This window comes from Mustela nivalis (assembly GCF_964662115.1).
Source record: "Mustela nivalis genome assembly, chromosome: 6".
Lineage (NCBI taxonomy): Eukaryota > Metazoa > Chordata > Mammalia > Carnivora > Mustelidae > Mustela > Mustela nivalis.
The window spans coordinates 78,541,319-78,560,731 of NC_139025.1; the positions used below are offsets into that span (position 1 = coordinate 78,541,319).

At 35.5% G+C, this 19,413-nt stretch overlaps 1 protein-coding gene across 8 annotated transcripts in view; it reads left to right on the forward strand.

The window, feature by feature from the left end:
- Positions 1-12,174, forward strand: part of CEP152 (centrosomal protein 152) — a 92,136-nt gene extending 79,962 nt beyond the window's left edge. For all 8 annotated transcript variants that reach the window (XM_082734836.1, XM_082734840.1, XM_082734837.1 and 5 more), the window contains 5 exons: positions 1,109-1,205; positions 2,335-2,438; positions 4,802-4,958; positions 5,208-5,311; positions 10,839-12,174. In XM_082734836.1, coding sequence (XP_082590962.1) covers positions 1,109-1,205; positions 2,335-2,438; positions 4,802-4,958; positions 5,208-5,311; positions 10,839-11,866 — 1,490 coding nt within the window. In that variant the 3' untranslated portion in view covers positions 11,867-12,174. The remainder of the gene's footprint in view (positions 1-1,108; positions 1,206-2,334; positions 2,439-4,801; positions 4,959-5,207; positions 5,312-10,838) is intronic.
- The last annotated feature ends 7,239 nt before the right edge of the window (positions 12,175-19,413 follow it).

Genomic DNA, 19,413 nt, shown 5'->3' on the forward strand with positions numbered 1-19,413 from the left:
GCGTCACCACTTCCTCATATCAGGGAGATCATATGATGGTTGTCTTTCTCTGCTTGACTTATTTCACTAAGCATGATATGCTCTAGTTCCATCCATGTTGTCGCAAATGGCAAGATTTCATTTCTTTTGATGGCTGCATAGTATTCTTAATGTACATCCCTTAGTTGATAATATTTTTGCTATTATGGTTGCTCTTTACTTAAATTCCATTTTCTTCTGGTAGCATTTATTGAAAAGTGGTAGAGTAAGAGTGAGTGATTTAAAAATATACAAGTTATATCAATCACTAGGAGGAGTAGAATGGTTCATTACCGAACTTACAGAGTGTGTTGAGAGAGTGGCATGGTAGGAAACATGATGTGTCCTGTTCATATTTATTAAACACTGGTATTGCTAAACTTTGTGTAAGGTGCTGTGCACTTAGGATTTTATTTCTATTATCTTAAAGGTAAGTAATACTATTTCCATGTAACATATGAGAAAACTCAGGTTCAGAAAGCATAAGTAGCATAAGTGATTTGCCTAAGTTGATTTAACTGGTAAAGAAGCAGAGCTAAGATTTAAACCCATGTCTCTCTCACTCTGAAATTCATGCTTTATCCTCCATTCCATATGAACTCCATTGGTCTCCTCATCCTCTTTTTAGAAGTTTAAAGAATTGAAAATCTTACATCAATTGTGAAAGTGGTATCTACTTAATATTACTTTTCTTTTTATTTTTTATAGTGGTGCTTGTTCAATAATTGTAAATATGAGCATATATATGGGCATAGATCCAGGAGCAAGATGAAAGTAGAAGACCCAGTATGTTTCAACAGAGCTTCAGTCTAGCTGGGAAACAAAATAGATGCCTATCAAACAGTTGGAGACCTATTCCAGGGCAGTATGTAACCCAGAGCAGGATGTGGATATAACACAGTTTTTAAGTGCTAAGAAACTGGAACAGGGACTGGTCAGATGAGGACTTATCAGGAAATGAATGACACAGGGTGCAACTGCCAGTTCCACAATCTCCTCTATAAACAATTGACTGGGAATTTCAGGAAGAGGAAGACTGAGGGGAAAAAAAGATTGACTGACCAATATACCGTTAATTTTCTTTTTTTAGAAGAGAATAGTAAAGTTGTTGAAGAATTACTAGAAGAAAACAATGACATGAAGAGTAAATTGGATGAACTTAAAACACTTCACAAAATACCACCAAGGTAGACTTTTACTGTTTTATTTTTATTTATTTATTTATTTTATTATTATTTTTTAAAGATTTTATTTATTTGTCAGAGAGACAGAGGCAGGCAGAGGGAGAAGCAGGCTCACTGCCGAGCAAGGAGCCCAATACGGGACTTGATCCCAGGACCCTGGGATCAGGAGCTGAAGGCAGATGCTTAACCAACTGAGCCACCCAGGTGCCCCTTATTTTTATTTTTGAATTTATTTTTGTTTATTTTTTTTTGAGAGAGAGAACATTTGTTGAACGGGGGGAGGAGGAGGGAGAGAGAATTTTAAGCAGGCTCCACATCCAGCACAGAGCCCCACTCAGGGCCTGATGTCACAACCCCGAGATCATGACCTGAGCCAAAAATCAAGAGTTTAGCTATGGGATTAAGCCCCGCATTGGGCTCTCTGCTCAGCAGGGAGCCTGCTTCCCTCTCTCTCTCTGCCTGCCTCTCTGCCTACTTGTGATCTCTGTCAAATAAATAAATAAAAATTTTTTTAAAGGGGGGGGTGCTTTTTGGTAGCTGCATATATTTTTAGTGGGTTAAAGAGTTTAGTTAGTTAACCCACTGAGCCAGCCAGGTGCCCAACTTTTACTATTTTAAAGAAATTTTATTTCTAAGTTTTTTTTTTAACTTTGTAATACCGTTTATATCAATAATACTCATACCAAGAGTATAAAACTTGTTATTGTTACATGGCAAGAAGTATAAAAAAAACTTCCAAAACCTTATTTCTAGTAGGTACCCTCTGTTAACCTCTTATTTATCATTTAAGCCCCTTTATACTCATATGTGCATGTTTTTAAAACTGAGACTGTCATGTAAGCTATTTTATAAGCTTTTATTAATATGATGGTATAAGATAAACATTTCCATATCATTAAATATTCTCCTATAATGTGCTTTTTAGTAGCTGCTTATATTTTCATTATGTGGATTTATCATTTATTTAAGTAACCCTAACATTTGTTTCTATTTTTCTTCTATTTTAAATGACATAATAAAGATCCTGGTATATAATTTTTTAGCACATCTCAGTGAGATATTATTGGAATATATAGATAGCTAGGTAATTTTACTTAACAATTTCTGTTTGCAATGTTTTGTTCATTTTTAGGTCATTGTCAGAAGGGGCCATTGAAAATGCTTGCCTGCTGTGCAATGGAAGGGCCTTGGAAGAACTTCGTGGACAGTACATTAAAGCTGTAAAAAAAATTAAGCGTAAGTCCTTGAGGAGAGTCCCAGGATTTTAAGGTGGTTTGAGCCTTTTATATTACTAGCACTAGTAATTTGAAGTAATTTTCCAAACTATCTTGTTCTGAGATCTTATCTACTTTTAAGAAATTAGTGGCACCTTTTCTAAATTATGCAGCAATGCATCATTTTGCCTAATATCTTTTGGAAGTGACATGAGGGTAGAGTTTTTGTTTTTGTTTTTTAAGATTTTATTTGTTTATTTGACAGAGATCACAAGCAGGCAGAGAGAGAGGGGGAAGCAGGCTCTCTGCTAAGGAGAGACCCCGATGCGGGGCTCGATCCCAGGACCCTGGGATCATGACCTGAGCAGAAAGCAGAGGCTTTACCCACTGAGCCACCCAGGCGCCCCAAGTTTTTTTTTGTTGTTAATTTTCTTGTTTCTTTTTTGGGTACTAATGTTAAACTAAAAATTTCAGAATCTTAAAACTTAAATAACTAAAACAAAATGTGATATGAGTTTTAAATTAGCAAGTATTACTTTCTACCATTAGCTTTTCTTTTCTTTTAATATTTTACTTATTTGTCAGAGAAAGAGAGCACAACCAGTGGGAGAGCGGCAGGTAGAGGGAGAAGCAGACTACCTGCTGAGCAAGGAGCCCAATCTGGGATTCTATTCCAGGATCCTGTGATCAGGACCTGAGCTGAAGGCAGAAACTTAACTTACTGAGCCACCCAGGAGTCCCTCTACTATAAGCTATTAAAGACCATAGGAAATAGATCTAGCTAGGCATTATTCTGTTCTTTCCCATTATTTTGATAATGGGTTAAGACATACATGTAAATTTATCAGGTCCTTTGCATTAAAAGGCGATATAGCATACCATGCATAGGATTTCTCTGGTTTATGTTTTCTCATAGGATATCTCCTGTTTTTTAATTACAATATTGCTTAGATTATATGTATGTCCCAGAACAATAACCAGTGTTGATACAGGAGAAATGTATGTTTACCTCTTAAAATCGCTTTTATTTTTAACAAAATGAGTGGGAAAGGTCATAAGTTCCAAATGTGTTAGATTATCATAGTCTTGTGAAGATGTTTTGAAAAACCCAGTCACTATCAATAAAGACACTTCTCAGTTGTTGCTGGTGCCAATAGAGTACATATTACTACAAAATAAAGCAACTTTTTGTTAAGAATCATATTAGTTGGGTTGTGAAATTTTAAGCATTTTTTTATACTCATGTTAATTTGTATGTATGTGTATTGTTTAACATTTTAGACATGGGTTGGAGGTTTTGTGTTGCTATGTATTCCAATTTAATTTGTCCCACTGCAAATAATGAGAAGTAGTCTTTCAGTTAGTATTTTTTGCATAGAGTATCTAATTTTCAGAAAGAGCTTACTGATATTGAGGGAGATTCCCATATGAATTGAATCATTAATATAACAGAGTGGTGGTATTCTAGAGGCAGGATATAGCCCTAGATTTAGTAAAAAAACATGTTGACCTTAAGTAATGGTAGTCTCAAATCGTGTTGAATCAAAGATAGAAAATTTGAAAGCAGTGAACTATTTTTATTTTATTTAATGTTACTGATTTATTTATTTGAAGATTTTATTTATTTATTTGTCAGAGAAAGAGAGAGCACACAAGCAGGGAGAACAGCAGCCAGAGGGAGAAGCAGGCTCCCTGCTGAGAAAAGAGCCTGATGCAGGACTCGATCCTGCAATCCTGGAATCATGACCTGAGCCAAAGGCAGACGCCTAACCTACTGAGCCACTCAGGCGTCCCCATGAACTATTTTTAAATGTATATTTCAGAAGGCCACATAGGTCTCAACCTTCTCCCTGGCGTTTTGTACATATCCCTCATGGATTGTAATACTATATTACTTGGGTACTCATAAGTGCTGCTGAAAGAATTGAATAAATAATGAAGCATGGATTTTCAGAGCTTAAGTAAATCGGAATATGAGTATCTTCAGTCCATATTGCCTCCTATCTTTCTGTGCCTCATTCTTTCTTCCTTTCTTCCTCACCCTTTATGTGTATTTTTTCCCTTTTCTCTTAATCAGACAATACATAATGTGAAAGTTTCTGTATTCTCTGTTTTCCTAGGGAATATGCTGTTTCCTTAACATGTGGCTACCATCATTCTAAAAGGACTTTTAGATTATTTCTCCTTTGAGTCTCCTAAAACAGTGATCTGAAACATTCCGCTTTAATGATGGTGGAAAAGTACAATGTTTAAACTACGCCTCTAGTCACTTCCTCTCCCAGAAAATTGATCTGAAGTCTGCCTCCCCTGTTTTTGAAAAACTGGTAGTAAACATGCATTTTGTGGGGATTCCTGTCTCCCCACCAACTCTCACCTTCCCACTAGGTGATATGCTTCGTTATATTCAGGAGAGTAAGGAAAGAGCTGCAGAAATGGTAAAAGCAGAGGTATTGCGAGAACGTCAAGAAACCGCCCGAAAGATGCGCAAATACTACTTGACTTGCCTCCAACAGATTTTGCAGGATAATGGAAAACAGGAAGGGTAAGTTCAATCTAAACAAACAGTGTGTCCTGAGACTACCAGAACAGCATGTTGTCATTTTCTAAACATTTTCCTTAACCACAAAATTAACTATTTCTACATGATCGGCCATTAGGGGTTAAGAGAGGCTTATGTCTGTACTACCCTAAATATTGGCAGAACTAATAGGAAAACAGAAATCCTGGGGCTAAGGAAACTCATTTTTTCCTTTAAACTATTATTAATTTAATATTCTGGAATTCCCCACAGGGCTGAGAAAAAGATTATGAATGCTGCTAGCAAACTTGCTACAATGGCAAAATTGCTGGAAACGCCAATTTCTCATAAATCCCAGAACAAAACTACACAGTCAGGTATGTCAAAATGAGTCACTTAAAGGGCTTTTTTCTCTCTTCTCTCTTAAATACTTAACATTTTTAGCATGGAAAAGAACAAGGAATGTAAGAAGAGAGAATTTATAAAGTTGTGTCTGTGCTTTACTTAAACTAAAAACCTAAAGTATAGTTTTCAGTTTTGAGTAGGTAGACTGAGCATACCCATTAGCTTCCTATAGTTGTTTTCCTTCCTGGAAATGACAGAAAATATTTTAGAAAAGTTAGTAGAAGGGAGGGAATGATAAAGAACAGAGCAGAAATAAATGAAATAGAGATTTTTAAAAAATAGTAGGAAAGGTCAACAAAACCAAGAGCTGTTTTTTAAAAAAGGTAAATGAAATTGATAAACCTTTACCCAGACTCTTCAAGAAAAAAAAAGATAGGACTCAAATAAACAAAATTAGAAATGTGAGAGAAGTAACAACTGACACCACAAAAATACAGAGGACTGTAAAAGACTACCACAAAACTCTATACCAACAAGTTGGACAACCTAGAAGAAAGGGATACATTTCTCAAAATATACAATCTTCTTAGACCGAATCATGAAAAAAATAGAAAATCCGAACAGACCTGTTACTAGAAAGAAATTGAATCCATAATTACAAAGTTTCCAACAAACACAAGTCTAGAGCCAGATGTATTCACAGGTAAATGCTACCAAATTTATGGAGAAGAGTTAATGCCTATCATCCTCAAACTATTCCAAAAAATATAAGAGGAAGGAATTCTTTTCCAAATTCATTTCTACGAGGCCAGCATTACGCTGATACCAACGTAGAAAAAGAAACTATTAAAAAAAAGAAAACTACTGGCCAAATCTCTGACGAGTATAGATGCAAAAATCCTTGACAAAATAATTAGCAGACTAAATTCAATGATACATGCAAAGAATCATTCACGATGATCAAGTGGGATTTATTCCAGGCATGCAAGGATGGTTCATTACTCACAAATCAATCTACATGATACACCACAATAACAAAGTTAAGCGAACAAATCATATGATCATCACAATAGATGCAGAAAAAGCTTTTGATAAAATTCACCATCAGTGTACAATAAAAACTCTCAACAAAGTGGGTTTAGAGGGATTATAACTCAACATAATATAGTCTGTATATGACAAACCCACAGCTGACATCATACTCAATGGGGAAAAACTGAAAGCTTTTCCTCTAAGATAAGGAACAAGACAAAGATGTCCATTCCACCACTTTTATTCAACATAGCACCAGAAGTCCTGGCCACAGGCGTCAGATAAGAAAAATCCAAATTATTAGGGAAGAAGCAAAACTGTCATTTTTTGCAGATGCTATGATACTATACATAAAAGACCCTAAAGACAACACTTAAAAATGACTAGAATTAATAAATGAATTCAGTAATGTTGTAGGAAATAAAATTAATGTATGGAAAACTGTTGTGTTTATATATACTAATAACAAAGTATCAGAAAGAGAAATAAAATAATTCCATTTATAATTACATCAGATAGAATGAAATACCTAGGAATAAATTTGATGATAGAGGTGAAAGACCTATCCTCTGAAAACTTTAAGACATCAATGAAAGAAATTGAAAATGATGTAAATAAATGAGAAGATTAATATTGTTAAAATGCCCGTACTACCCAAAGCAAACTACATATTCAGTGCAATTCCAATAAAAGTGTTGATAGTATTTTCTGCAAAAATAGAACAAATAACCCTAAAATTTGTATGGAAACACTAAGACCCTGAATAGCCGAAGCAATCTTGAGAAAGAACAAAACTAGAGGTATCACAGTTCTAGATTTCACGCTATATGACAAAGTTTTAGTAATCAAACTGTGGTACTGGAACAAAAGTAGATACATAGATCAATGGAAAATGACAGTTCAATAAGCTCATTATTACATGGTCAATTAATTATATGGTCAATTAATATACCACAAAGGAGGCAAGAATATACAATGGTGAAAAGATAGTCTCTTTAATGACAGTCATTGTGTAGCTGTGACTGTACAGCTACATGCAAAAGCATGAAACTGAATCACTTTTTTAAACCATAGACAAAAATAAACTCAAAATGTATTAAAGACCTAAATATTTATAAGACCTCAAACCATAAAAAATTAAACAGTAATCTCTTATACATTGGCCTTAGCAGCTTTTTTCTGAATATGTCTTCTCAGCCAAAGGAAACAAAAGCAAAAATAAACTATTGGGAATGCAGCAAAAAAGTTTCTGCACAGCAAAGGAAACAACAAAAAAAGGCAACCTCCTGAACAGTAGATCATATTTGCAAATGATATATTTCATAAGGGGGTTAATATCATATGACTTCAACAGAGCAAATAGTCCAAAAATCAAAATTAAAAAATGGACAGAAGACATGAACACATTTTTCTACAAAGAAGTCATAGATGGCCAACAGACATGTGAAAAGATGCTCTCATCAGTCATCATCAGAGAAATGCAAATCAAAAGTCCAATGAGATACCATCTCACACCTGTCAGAATGGTTAAAATAAGAAACACAAGAAACAAATGTTGGTGAAGAAAATGTGGAGAAAAAGGGACCCTCACTACTGGTGGGAATGCAAACTGGTACAGCTACTGTGGAAGGCAGTATAAAGGTTCCTCAAAAAGTTAAAAATAGAACTATCTTACAGTCTAGTAGTTGCATTACTGGGTAATTACCCCCCAAATAAAAAATTAAAAAAAAAAACACTAATTTGAAAAAAATATATGCACCTATGTTTATTGCAACATTATTTACAATAGCCAAGACATGAAAGCAACTTAACTGTCCACCACTAGGTGAATGGACTAAGAAGACTTCATACACACACACACACACACACACACACACAAGTATTACACAGCCATAATAAAAGAAAGAAATCTTACCATTTATGACAACATGGATGGATATAGAGAGTATTGTGCTAAGTGAAATAAGTCAGACAGAAAGACAAATACCATACGACTTCACTTATATGTGTAATCTGAAAAAACAACATGTTGAAGAAAAACAGTCTCATAAATACAGAGAACAAATCGATAGTTCCCAGAGTAAGGAAGATTCCAGAGTAAGGAAGAGGAAGATTAAAAGGTACAAATTTCCAGTTATAAAATAGGCAAGTCACAGGGTTGAAGAATACAGCATGAGAAATATAGTCAATAGTATTTTAATAACTTTGGTGGTAGATGGTAATTACACATTATGGTAAGCAGTGTATATGTCTAGAACTGTTGAATCACTATGATGTATGCTTGAAACTAATACAATATTGTATGGCAAGCGTACTTCAATTTTTAAAAATCTATAAATAATTTTTAAAAGTTACAACTGAAAGGCCAGAAGCTGTGAGAAATCCCTGAAAGAGAGACTATATAAGACCGAAGATGGAAACAGTTCAAAACTGCCAGAAGATAACTCCTACACATAGGAGCAGTATCAAAACTGTTCCACAAATGAAAGCAGTATATTGCAGGAGAAGTAGTAAGCCTAGGGGGTACCAGTGAGATAATTATAATTAGCTGGTGTTCTAGAGCAACAGTAACCAGGTAGGGTCACCCTCTTTATTAATCATTCTCCTTTCCCTTCCTCTACTCCCAATACTGGGCTGGAGTATGAGCAAGAGGAACCGAGAGTCTCAGAACAGGGCAAGGCTCTAGAGGGCTAGTCACACCAAGGGAGAGCTTAGATCATACACGCCCAAAGTAGTAGCTATTGAGTTTTTCTACCCTTCAGCTGTTCCTTTCACTACACTCTCAACTTCTTTAAATAAGGTGATGCCATACTCAGAACATCTATGAGATAAGCATTCAACCAAGATTCAGCAAATATCTATTATAGAAAGCCAGCACCATGATAAAAGACACCAAACTCAAAATAAGACAAGACAAAAAAACAACACAACTTATACCTATGGATACAAGTAATAGAACAAACAAAGGACCTGAGAATATTAGCAAAGTGTAGTATTCTCAAAAGGATGTAAGAACATATTGTAGAGGAAACTAACAAATATGCCTAAGAGGTTTACTATGTTCAAGGAAAGGGTATAGGCATTTTTAGAAAAATACAAGTTTAAGTATGTGTATTGAGATTGAAGGCTATGCTTCCCTTCCTCTCTCTCTCTCTGCCTGCCTCTCTGCCTACTTGTGATCTCTATCAAATAAACAAAATCGTAAAAAAAAAAAAGATTGAAGGCTAGCCAATAGAGAAATAGAATATATAACTCTCAAACTAGTAGGGGAAAATTTTTTAAGGAAAACTTTTCAATCTAACAGAATCACAAAAGAGGAAAACTACAACTAGAAAGCATGGGTCAATAGAAAATTATTGTAGGGTCAAACATCAGCAATCACACGGAACATAAATAGGTTAAACTCACTTATTAAAAGACCATAATTTCCATTTTTTAAAAATCCGGACATATGTTATTTCTATGAAAACAATTGAGAATAAATATACTAAGCAATGCAGTATTGATATTAGATATATTATAAAGTTAAATACAATATTAAGCCAATTATACTTGAAAGGAATTAAAGTTACTAGTAGTAAAGACTCCTAAGTACCTATAAATGGGCTCTTTCTATTCATAATAAAATAGCTTTGACTACATAAAGCAAAAGCTGATGGAAATGTTTTAAAAATAAGTTTCCAGTCGCACTGGGGGATTTTGAACATATCTGTGGGGAAATGGGATTTTTGAACTTCTAGAAACCTTGAAGCAGAGATTGTTCAGGAATCCACAAGCCTGATATTCTGATATTGGTAGACATTCTTTCAAAAAGCACAAAGATTGGGCACCTGGCTGGCTCAGTTGTTAAGCATTTGCCTTGGGCTTAGGCCATTGATTCCAGGATCCTGGGATCGAGCCCCGCATCAGGCTTCTTGCTCAGCAAGTGTTCCCTCTCTCACTGTGTCTCTATCAAATAAATAAAATCTTAAAAAAAAAAAAAAGGCACAAAGATTATTTGTATAAATTTGGGAATGGTGAAGTCTGATTTCTCTGACTCTCTGCTATGTTGCTGCTTTGCTTCTGAACAGATTTCGTGTCTTAGGTAGCTTAAATCAGAAACTCCATTCTAGCTTTTACTGTGTCTCTGTGTCTCTGTGTCTCTGTGTGTGTGTGTGTGTGTGTGTGTGCGCGCGCGCGCACACGTTGTAGGCATTGGGTGTTGGGATTCTTTAGCAAATTTTCTTCAGAGCAGAATTGGAAATGTTGCAATTGGCTCTTGAAATGCAATATATATCTGTGGCAGAAAATAACAGATCAGATATATAAAAATGTCAGATTTCAATAACAAAATCGCTTCACTTTATTTAATGTATATATGTAAAATAATATTTTTAAATGTCCAGCATTAATGTATTTTCTTTGAGAATGATTAAAATATAAGCTTTCTTTGGAAATGTGTGAAACCGTAATTTTTTCCCGTCCTCTTTCAGTGTTTCTTTTTTCCTGATTTTGTTTTCCCCTGATTTTGTGTTCCCTTGTATTTAGTACTACCTCTGACTTCAGAGATGCTGACTGGAGTTGAAAAATCAAAAAGAAATGATATGAATCAGAATACACCATGTCGCACTGAAAGCAAATCAAACAATATACAAACTATCCCCAGAAGTATATGTGACCAAGTCCCTAAGAGAAGGGCTGCTTGTAACTTAAGAAGACGGTTAGAGGACGCGGAGCATGGGGACACAAAGCACGTGGGTTCCAAAGGGTCACACTCGGGCTTCCAATTTGGCGATAACGATTGTAAACACCCAGACATGTTGCCAAAAAATGTTTCCCCTGAGTTTGTTCCTTGCGAAGGTGAAAAAGGCTTTGGTTTGCACAAGAAGAAAGACCTCAGTGATACTGGCTCTGAATCACTAGGGCATTCTGCTGTATACCCCTTTCTTGGATCCTTTGGAAATAAACCCTCACCTAGGTATACCCCTAGTCTTTCTGAATCTGGATCCACACATATAACCTTTCGAGGTCCTAATGAAAGGCTTGGTTTGAAGGTGTATAAGTGCAATACAGTAATGGAGAGTGAAAATGTTGCATCTGAGAAAAGTCAAAGTTTGGGTGTTCGGGAAACTCCAGTGAAGGATGGAGGGGACCTGGATGACTCCATAGGCTGGCAGTCCAACAGTGCCACTTTACCCTGCAACGAAGTGTCATTTCTACACAGTAGACCACAAGAAACTCCGGATATACCAACTGAAGCTATTAATTTCAAACAGTTTTCAGCGACCAGTTGTCTTTCAGTTACAGAGAAAAATAAAATGATTTGTCAACCAATGAAATGTCAGAGTGGCCACACTTCAGACCTGTCAGAAGACACCCTTTGTTCCCAGCCAGAGATCAGTACGACTCTTAGACACCCACTTCATCATAAGGCTGATATATTAAAGTCAGATTTCAAAAAACTGAGAAGTACAGTACCATCATCTGTGTGTCGCCAGCCCTTGGGAAAATTAATTGCTCCTCTATCTAGCCAGCAAGATAGCGGCTTTGATAGCCCATTTGTCAATCTAGACTAATTGTTGTACAGTATTTAAGAAAAATCATTAATATATTGACAAGAAAACTGGAAGGGAAGACTTCATACTGAAAAAATTGTGGACTCTATTTTGAGACATTTTAATAACATCTATCATATGAGTAAAGTGTTTTCATAAAATTATTTGAAATATTAATGTTGTCTTAATCTTCCAAAGGCCTGATGGTGTATGTGTATTCTTCAGTGTGGTGCTTTATATTTGGTTCCTAAACCGTCTATTTTTATACTTCTGAATTAGCTTTCTGTGCAGTGTTAAATTATTTAAATAAACTTGCATATTGCCCATTGTATTGTCATGAGTTCTTTTGCAGTTCATAATACAGAAATGTTATACTGATATGTGGGGAATTCATCCAGAATAAAATATAAATCTTGATGGTTTGTATGTATGATTAACCAAATTCAGTATTTGACATTAGTCACGTTTAATGAGGATGTAGATTTACTTGAGGTACTTTTCCTGGAAGTATCTACTCAAATTCTGTTCCTTACTCTCAAGTAATGGAAAAGAAGTATTTCAAGGATTGCCATAAAATACATAGTTGTGTCCTCATTTCATTATTTAAAATATTAGTCTGAAATTTTTTTAGTTAACATTTGCCTTATTTTAAATCTCATGTGATAGCTAGAGGCTTTGTCTTTTATGGTTTCATGCAGTCTTTCATCTGAAACACTACTTTTTATAAAATTGAAATAATAAAACATAGCAAAAGATTTTAAACTATTAGATTTTTATGCTCATGCATAGTACAGAATTGGTTAACTTATTAATGCTATGGGTTGAAACTTAAAATTCTAAACCATGCACAAATGTATGTCCACCTAAATAATGTTTCTAGATGAATTTTGTTTTCTGATTCCTAGAGATGGATATGAAAGTTTTTGGTGAGTGCAAGTGCTTTTTGAAAACATTTCTTATGGCTTTCCCTGGTTTCTCTTACCCTCAACTGTGTTATGAACTGTATTTGTGGATTGATTGAATTATTTTTTTTACCAGACTAAGTTGGCTGGTGGTTGGATGAGTAGCAGGGTACATTGTCGTCCTGCTGATAACCATCTTTAAAAGCAAGAACCTAGAAGTGAACAGCACTGTCACCTTAACTGGTGACCTGAGGTGCTAAGCCTAAAATTTAGTCCTGGATTTTAGAGTATGAGTTGATATGAGCTAAAGAAAGGAACACACCATCTCCTCAAAGTCTCACTTCTATTCCTGGTGACACAACGTTCCTTTTCCAACAGTTTCGGTGTCATTTCTCATTCTAGGAAAACTACTTAACCATCCATTTTTACCCTTGGATCTGGTTGGTGATCAATAGTTTTAAGCTGTGAATATAATTAAACTGGAAATCTAGCTCCTTGCTCACCGACTTTTTCATCTTTGTTTTAAATCCTTGTCAGGTATCTTAACCCTCAATATCAAGGTTGAAATTGGAAATCATCTTGGTTTCTGCTTCTTTTATGGTATCTTCCATAAGTTCAGTAGGATTAGGTTACTTTATTTTGTCTACTCTATACACAACCATCAAGGAAGCTTTATACTGAAGGGACTGCACAGCCAAAGTACCACTAGCAATTTGCATCAGTCTGAATGAAGCATGACATCAGCACAGAGAGGAGTTTGGAGCCTCATAGATGTCATGGTCACGTAAATCCTACTGCCTTATGGTGGTTTTTCTTTTTTGTATGTTGCTGGATTTTATTTGCTGCTAATGTGTTAAGGATTTTCATGTGAGTGCTTGCAAGGGATATTGATCTCTGCTTTCCTTGTGGTATCTTTATTTTTCTTTGGGAAAAGGGTAATACTGGTCTCAGAATGAGTTGGAAAGTTCCCTTGCCTCTATTTTCTGAAAGAATTTGTGTAAGATCGATTCTTTTATAGCCCTTTTAATTTGGGTGGCTATTTATGTCCCTTCTTTCATCCCTAGTTTTGGTATTTTGTCACCTCTTGTTTTTTCTTAGCCTAGCTAAAGGCTTCCCATTTTGTTGATTATTTTTCCCAAAGAACTTTTGGTTTCTTTGCTTTTCTTTATTGTTTTTCTGTTTCCTATTTCTTTGATTTCTTTCCCCTCTGACGTTTATTTCCTTCCTTCTGCTTGCTTTAGGTTTAATTTGCTCTTCTTTGTTTGCTCTTAAAGTGGAAGCATAGATTATTGATGTGAAACCTTTCTTTCCTAGTATAGATATTTAAACTTCTAAATTTCCTTCTAAGTACCAAATAAACTCTACCTCATAAAATTTGATATGTTGTATTTTTGTTTTCATTTAATCCCAATGTTGTCTAATTTCTCATTTGTTTTTTGAAACCATGGGTTATTTAGGAATATGTCACTTCATTTCCAAGTACTAGGTATTTTCTGAATTTCTTTGTTTATTTTTAATTTATTTGTTGGAGAATATACTTTCAAATTTCTTGAGGCTTGTTTTATTTTCTTTTAATCTTAATTTTTTATAAGCATATAAAGTATTATAAGCCCCAGGGGTACAGGTCTGTGAATCACCAGATTTACACACTTCACAGCACTCACCATAGCACATACCCTCCCCAATGTCCACTACCTTCTCCCTCCTCAGTTTGTGACATTAAGAGTCTCTTACAGTTTGTCTCCCTCCCGATCCCATCTTGTTTCATTTATTCTTTTCCTATCCCCCAAGCCCCGCAAGTTGCATCTCCACTTCTTCATATCAGGGAGATCATATGATAGTTGTCTTTCTCCGATTGACTTATTTCACTAAGCATAATACCCTCTAGTTCTATCCACGTTGTCACAAATGGCAAGATTTTATTTGATGGCTGCATAGTATTCTGTTGTGTATATATACCACATCATCTTTATCCATTTATCTGTTGATGGACATCTAGGTTCTTTCCATAGTTTGGCTCTTGTGGACATTGCTGCTATAAACATTTGGGTGCACATATCCCTTCGGATCACTACATTTGTATATTTAGGACAAATACCCAGTAGTGCAATTGCTGGGTCATAGGGTATCTCTATTTTCAACTTTTTGAGGAAACTCCATATTGAGGCTTGTTTTAGGTCTAGCATATGGTCTATGCTGGAGAATGTTTCACCTGCATGTGAAAAGAATGCATATTCTTCTCTCATTTGATGGAGTGTTAAAAAAAAATGTCAGGTCACTTTGGTGACAGTGTTACCCAAGTCTTCTCGCTGATTTTTTGCTTGCTTGTTCTGTTAGCTACTAAGAGTAAAACATTGTAATATCTAACTGCAATTGTAAAATTGTCTATTTTTCCTTTCAATTCTGTCAGTTTTTACTTCATATATCTTGGGGCTCAGTTTTTAGGCATATATACCTTTATATTTGTTAGGTATAGGTCAATACATCTTTCTGATGTATTGACCTTTTATTATTATAAAGTGTCTCATTATGCCTCTAGTGGTATTTCTTGTCTGAAAGTCCAGTTACAGCCATTTAACTCTCTCATTATAACAGTTGATGTGGCATATATTTTTCTATCCTTTTTCTTTTAGCTTATCTGTGTCTTTTAAGTGGGCCTCTGGTAGCATGTTGTTGGATCTTGATTTTTGTTTGTTTTCCTATACAATACAGCTTTGCTCTTGTATTGGAGTTTTTAGTCCATAAAATTTAATAAAATTATGGTTGAATTTATGTCTGCCATTTTACTATTTGCTTTCTCTATATCTTTTTTTTTTTTTTTAAGATTTTATTTATTTATTTATTTGAGAGAGAATGAGCACAATGGGGTGCTCAATCCCAGGAACTACTAAGCACAGAGCCTGACATGGATCTTAATCCCACCACCCTGGGACCAGACCTGAGCTGAAGGCAGACACTTAACCAACTGAGCCACCCAGGCGCCCGTGCTTTCTCTATATAGTATGTCTTCTTATTATTGGGTTATTCCTTTTCTCCTTGTTTTGTATTCAACATAGTTACTGGGGTACTGTTTTAATCTTAACCTTTTACTATTTTAAGTCATTTTCTAAGTCATTCTAGGTGTCATTAGGCATAATTTATTGCAGACTACTTCAGATTAATATTTACTAACTTCTGGTACAATATAGCAACTTTGTTCCAGCATACCTTTATTTCCTTCCCCTTCCTTTGTTCTATTAATTGTCATATATATTACCTTTGTGTTTTATTTTATATATATCTTCACACATATACATGCATACACAATACTGTTATTATTACTTTAAACAATGACATGAGGGAATGTATATACATTTAGAAATGTTTACTATTGTTGCTGCTTTTCATTTTTCCCATGGATTCAAGTTACTGAGTCTATTTTTATTTATTTCATCTAAAGCCCTTTTGTTTTGTTTTTAGCATTCCACATAAGGTAAGTTTGCCAACAACAAATTCTCTGTCTTTATTTGAAATATATGTCCAATTAATTTTTGAGGGATAGAGTTTGATGGATTTAGAATTTTTTATTGTTACCCCTCCACCCCAGCACTTTGAATATGTCTTTCCACTGCGTTATTGTCACCATTGTTTTTTTTTATTAATATATTTATTTTCAGCATAACAGTATTCAATATTTTTTCACCACACCCAGTGCTCCATGCAATCTGTGCCCTCTATAATACCCACCACCTGGTACCCCAACCTCCCACCCCCCGCCACTTCAAACCCCTCAGATTGTTTTTCAGAGTCCATAGTCTCTCTTGATTCACCTCCCCTTCCAATTTCCCCCAACTCCCTAATCCTCTCTAACTCCCCTCGTCTTCCATGCTATTTGTTATGCTCCACAAATAAGTGAAACCATATGATAATTGACTCTCTCTGCTTGACTTATTTAACTCAGCATAATCTCTTCGAGTCCCATCCATGTTGCTACAAAAGTTGGGTATTCGTTCTTTCTGATGGAGGCATAATACTCCATAGTGTATATGGACCACATCTTCCTTATGCATTCGTCCGTTGAAAGGCATCTTGGTTCTTCCCATAGTTTGGCGACCGTGGCCATTGCTGCTATAATCATTGGGGTACAGATGGCCCTTCTTTTCACTACATCTGTATCTTTGGGGTAAATACCCAGTAGTGCAATTGCAGGGTCATAGGGAAGTTCTATTTTTAATTTCTTGAGGAGTCTCCACACTGTTCTCCAAAGAGGCTACATCAACTTGCATTCCCACCAACAGTGGAAGAGGGTTCCCTTTTCTCCACATCCCCTCCAACACATGTTGTTTCCTGTCTTGCTAATTTTGGCCATTCTAACTGGTGTAAGGTGATATCTCAATGTGGTTTTAATTTGAATCTCCCTGAGGGCTAGTGATGGTGAACATTTTTTCATATGTCTGATAGCCATTTGTATGTCTTGATTGGAGAAGTGTCTGTTCATATCTTCTGCCCATTTTTTGATATGATTGCCTGTTTTGTGTGTGTTGAATTTGAGGAGTTCATTATAGATCCTGGATATCAACCTTTTGTCTGTACTGTCATTTGCAAATATCTTCTTCCATTCCGTGGGTTGCCTCTTTGTTTTTTTGACTGTTTCCTTTGCTGTGCAGAAGCTTTTGATTTTGATGTAGTCCCAAAAGTTTACTTTCGCTTTTGTTTCCTTTGCCTTTGGAGACATATCTTGAAAGAAGTTGCTGTGGCTGATATCGAAGAGGTTACTGCCTAGGTTCTCCTCTAGGATTCTGATGGATTCCTGTCTCACGTTGAGGTCTTTTATCCATTTTGAGTTTATCTTTGTGTACGGTGTAAGGGAATGGTCGAGTTTCATTCTTCTACATATAGCTGTCCAGTTTTCCCGGCACCATTTATTGAAGAGACTGTCTTTTTTCCACTGTATTATTTTTTCCTGTTTTGTCGAAGATTAATTGACCATAGAGTTGAGGGTCCATATCTGGGCTCTCTACTCTCTTCCACTGGTCTATGTGTCTGTTTTTATGCCAGTACCATGCTGTCTTCGTGTCACCATTGTTTTTGATGAAAAATTAGCTGTTAATCATATTGTTTTCCTGTTTGTGATGAGTTGTTTTTCTCCAACTGCTTTTAAGATTTTCTCTTTGGCTTTCAGCAGTTTCAGCATCGTGTGTCTAGGTGTGCATTTGTTTGTGTTTATCCTACTTGGGATCTTATGAGATTCAGGGATTTGTAGATTAATATTTTTATCAAATTAGGAGGTTTTTTGACTGCTATTCTTTCCATTATTTCGTCTGCCCCTTTCTGCCCCTTTCATGTGTATATTGATACATTTGCTGTTGAGCCATTCTTTGAAGCCCTGTACATATTTCTTTAACTTTTATTATCTTATGTTTTAAATTGGATAATTTTTATTCATCTGCAAGTTTGGTGATTCTTCTGCCTTCTAAATTCTGTTATCGAGCCTGTCTAGGAATTTTCAGATACTGTTTTTGACTCTAGAATTTTCATGGATTCTTTTTAATAATTACTTTTTTTTTTTTAGATTCCCTGTTGATTCATTGTCCTATTTCTTTTTAATTCTTTAGTCATTGTTTCCTTTAAGTTTTTAAACAAATTTATAATGGCTACTTTATAGTCCCCCCCCCTTTTTTATTGTAGTATGAACACTAACATGAGATCTATTCTGTTAACAGTTTTTTAACTGCACAATACAGTATTGTTAGCTATAGGTACAGTGTTGTACAGCAGATCTTTACAACTGAATCATCTTGCATAACTAAAATTTTATACACCTTGAAAAGCAACTCTCTACTTTTTCCTCCTGTCAATTACTATTCTACTCTGTTTATAGGAGTTTGGCTGTTTTAGATATCTCATATATGTATATCATGCAGTATTCTGTGAGTTGTAGTTTTTGTTTATTAAATTCAACATCTGAGCACAGTTTCTCTTGATAGTTTTTCTCTTCAGCATGAGTCACACTTTACTATTTCTTTATATGCTTTGTAAATTTGTTGGAAACTGGGATGTTATATAAGATACTATAGCAGCTTTGAATTTGACGTTTGTTTCCCTGAGGGTTGTTGCTGCTTCTGCTGTTATGGTTGTTAATTTGTTTGCTCTGTAATTTCCGTGGACTTAATCTGAAAAATCTCTCTCCTGCAGTGTGTCTGCTGATTTCTCTTCTCAGTTATTTTAGTTTGTGTTTTTATCTTTTAAGCCTGGCTTTTAGAGGATGCCCCTGCTTGTATGTATAGTTTTGTGGTCATCTAATGATTAGTCAGAGATTGTACTCAAAAATCTTGAGTCAGTAGCTCTTCCACCCTTTGCTGATATATCCGTAGGAATGTGGAGTCCTGCATTCCAAGTTCAGACAACCTTTTTTTGTCTTCCTCCACTTTTACATCCTCTTGAGCCTTTCCAGGTCTTCTGTGCACATGTGTACATCCTCTTTTTCAGTCAAACAATATATGGAGAGCTTGGGCCCTTTACATTTTTCTTGTATATTCATGCAGCCTCCCACTCAGTGACAGATGCATAGAGAGCATATTTAGCCCCACATTTGCAGTCTTCTTGCCAATTTTTTCATTAGTCTGCTGGATTCTGGTCTCAAATGGGGCCACAGTCTCAGGCAAGCAGAGCTAGATACCTTCCTTA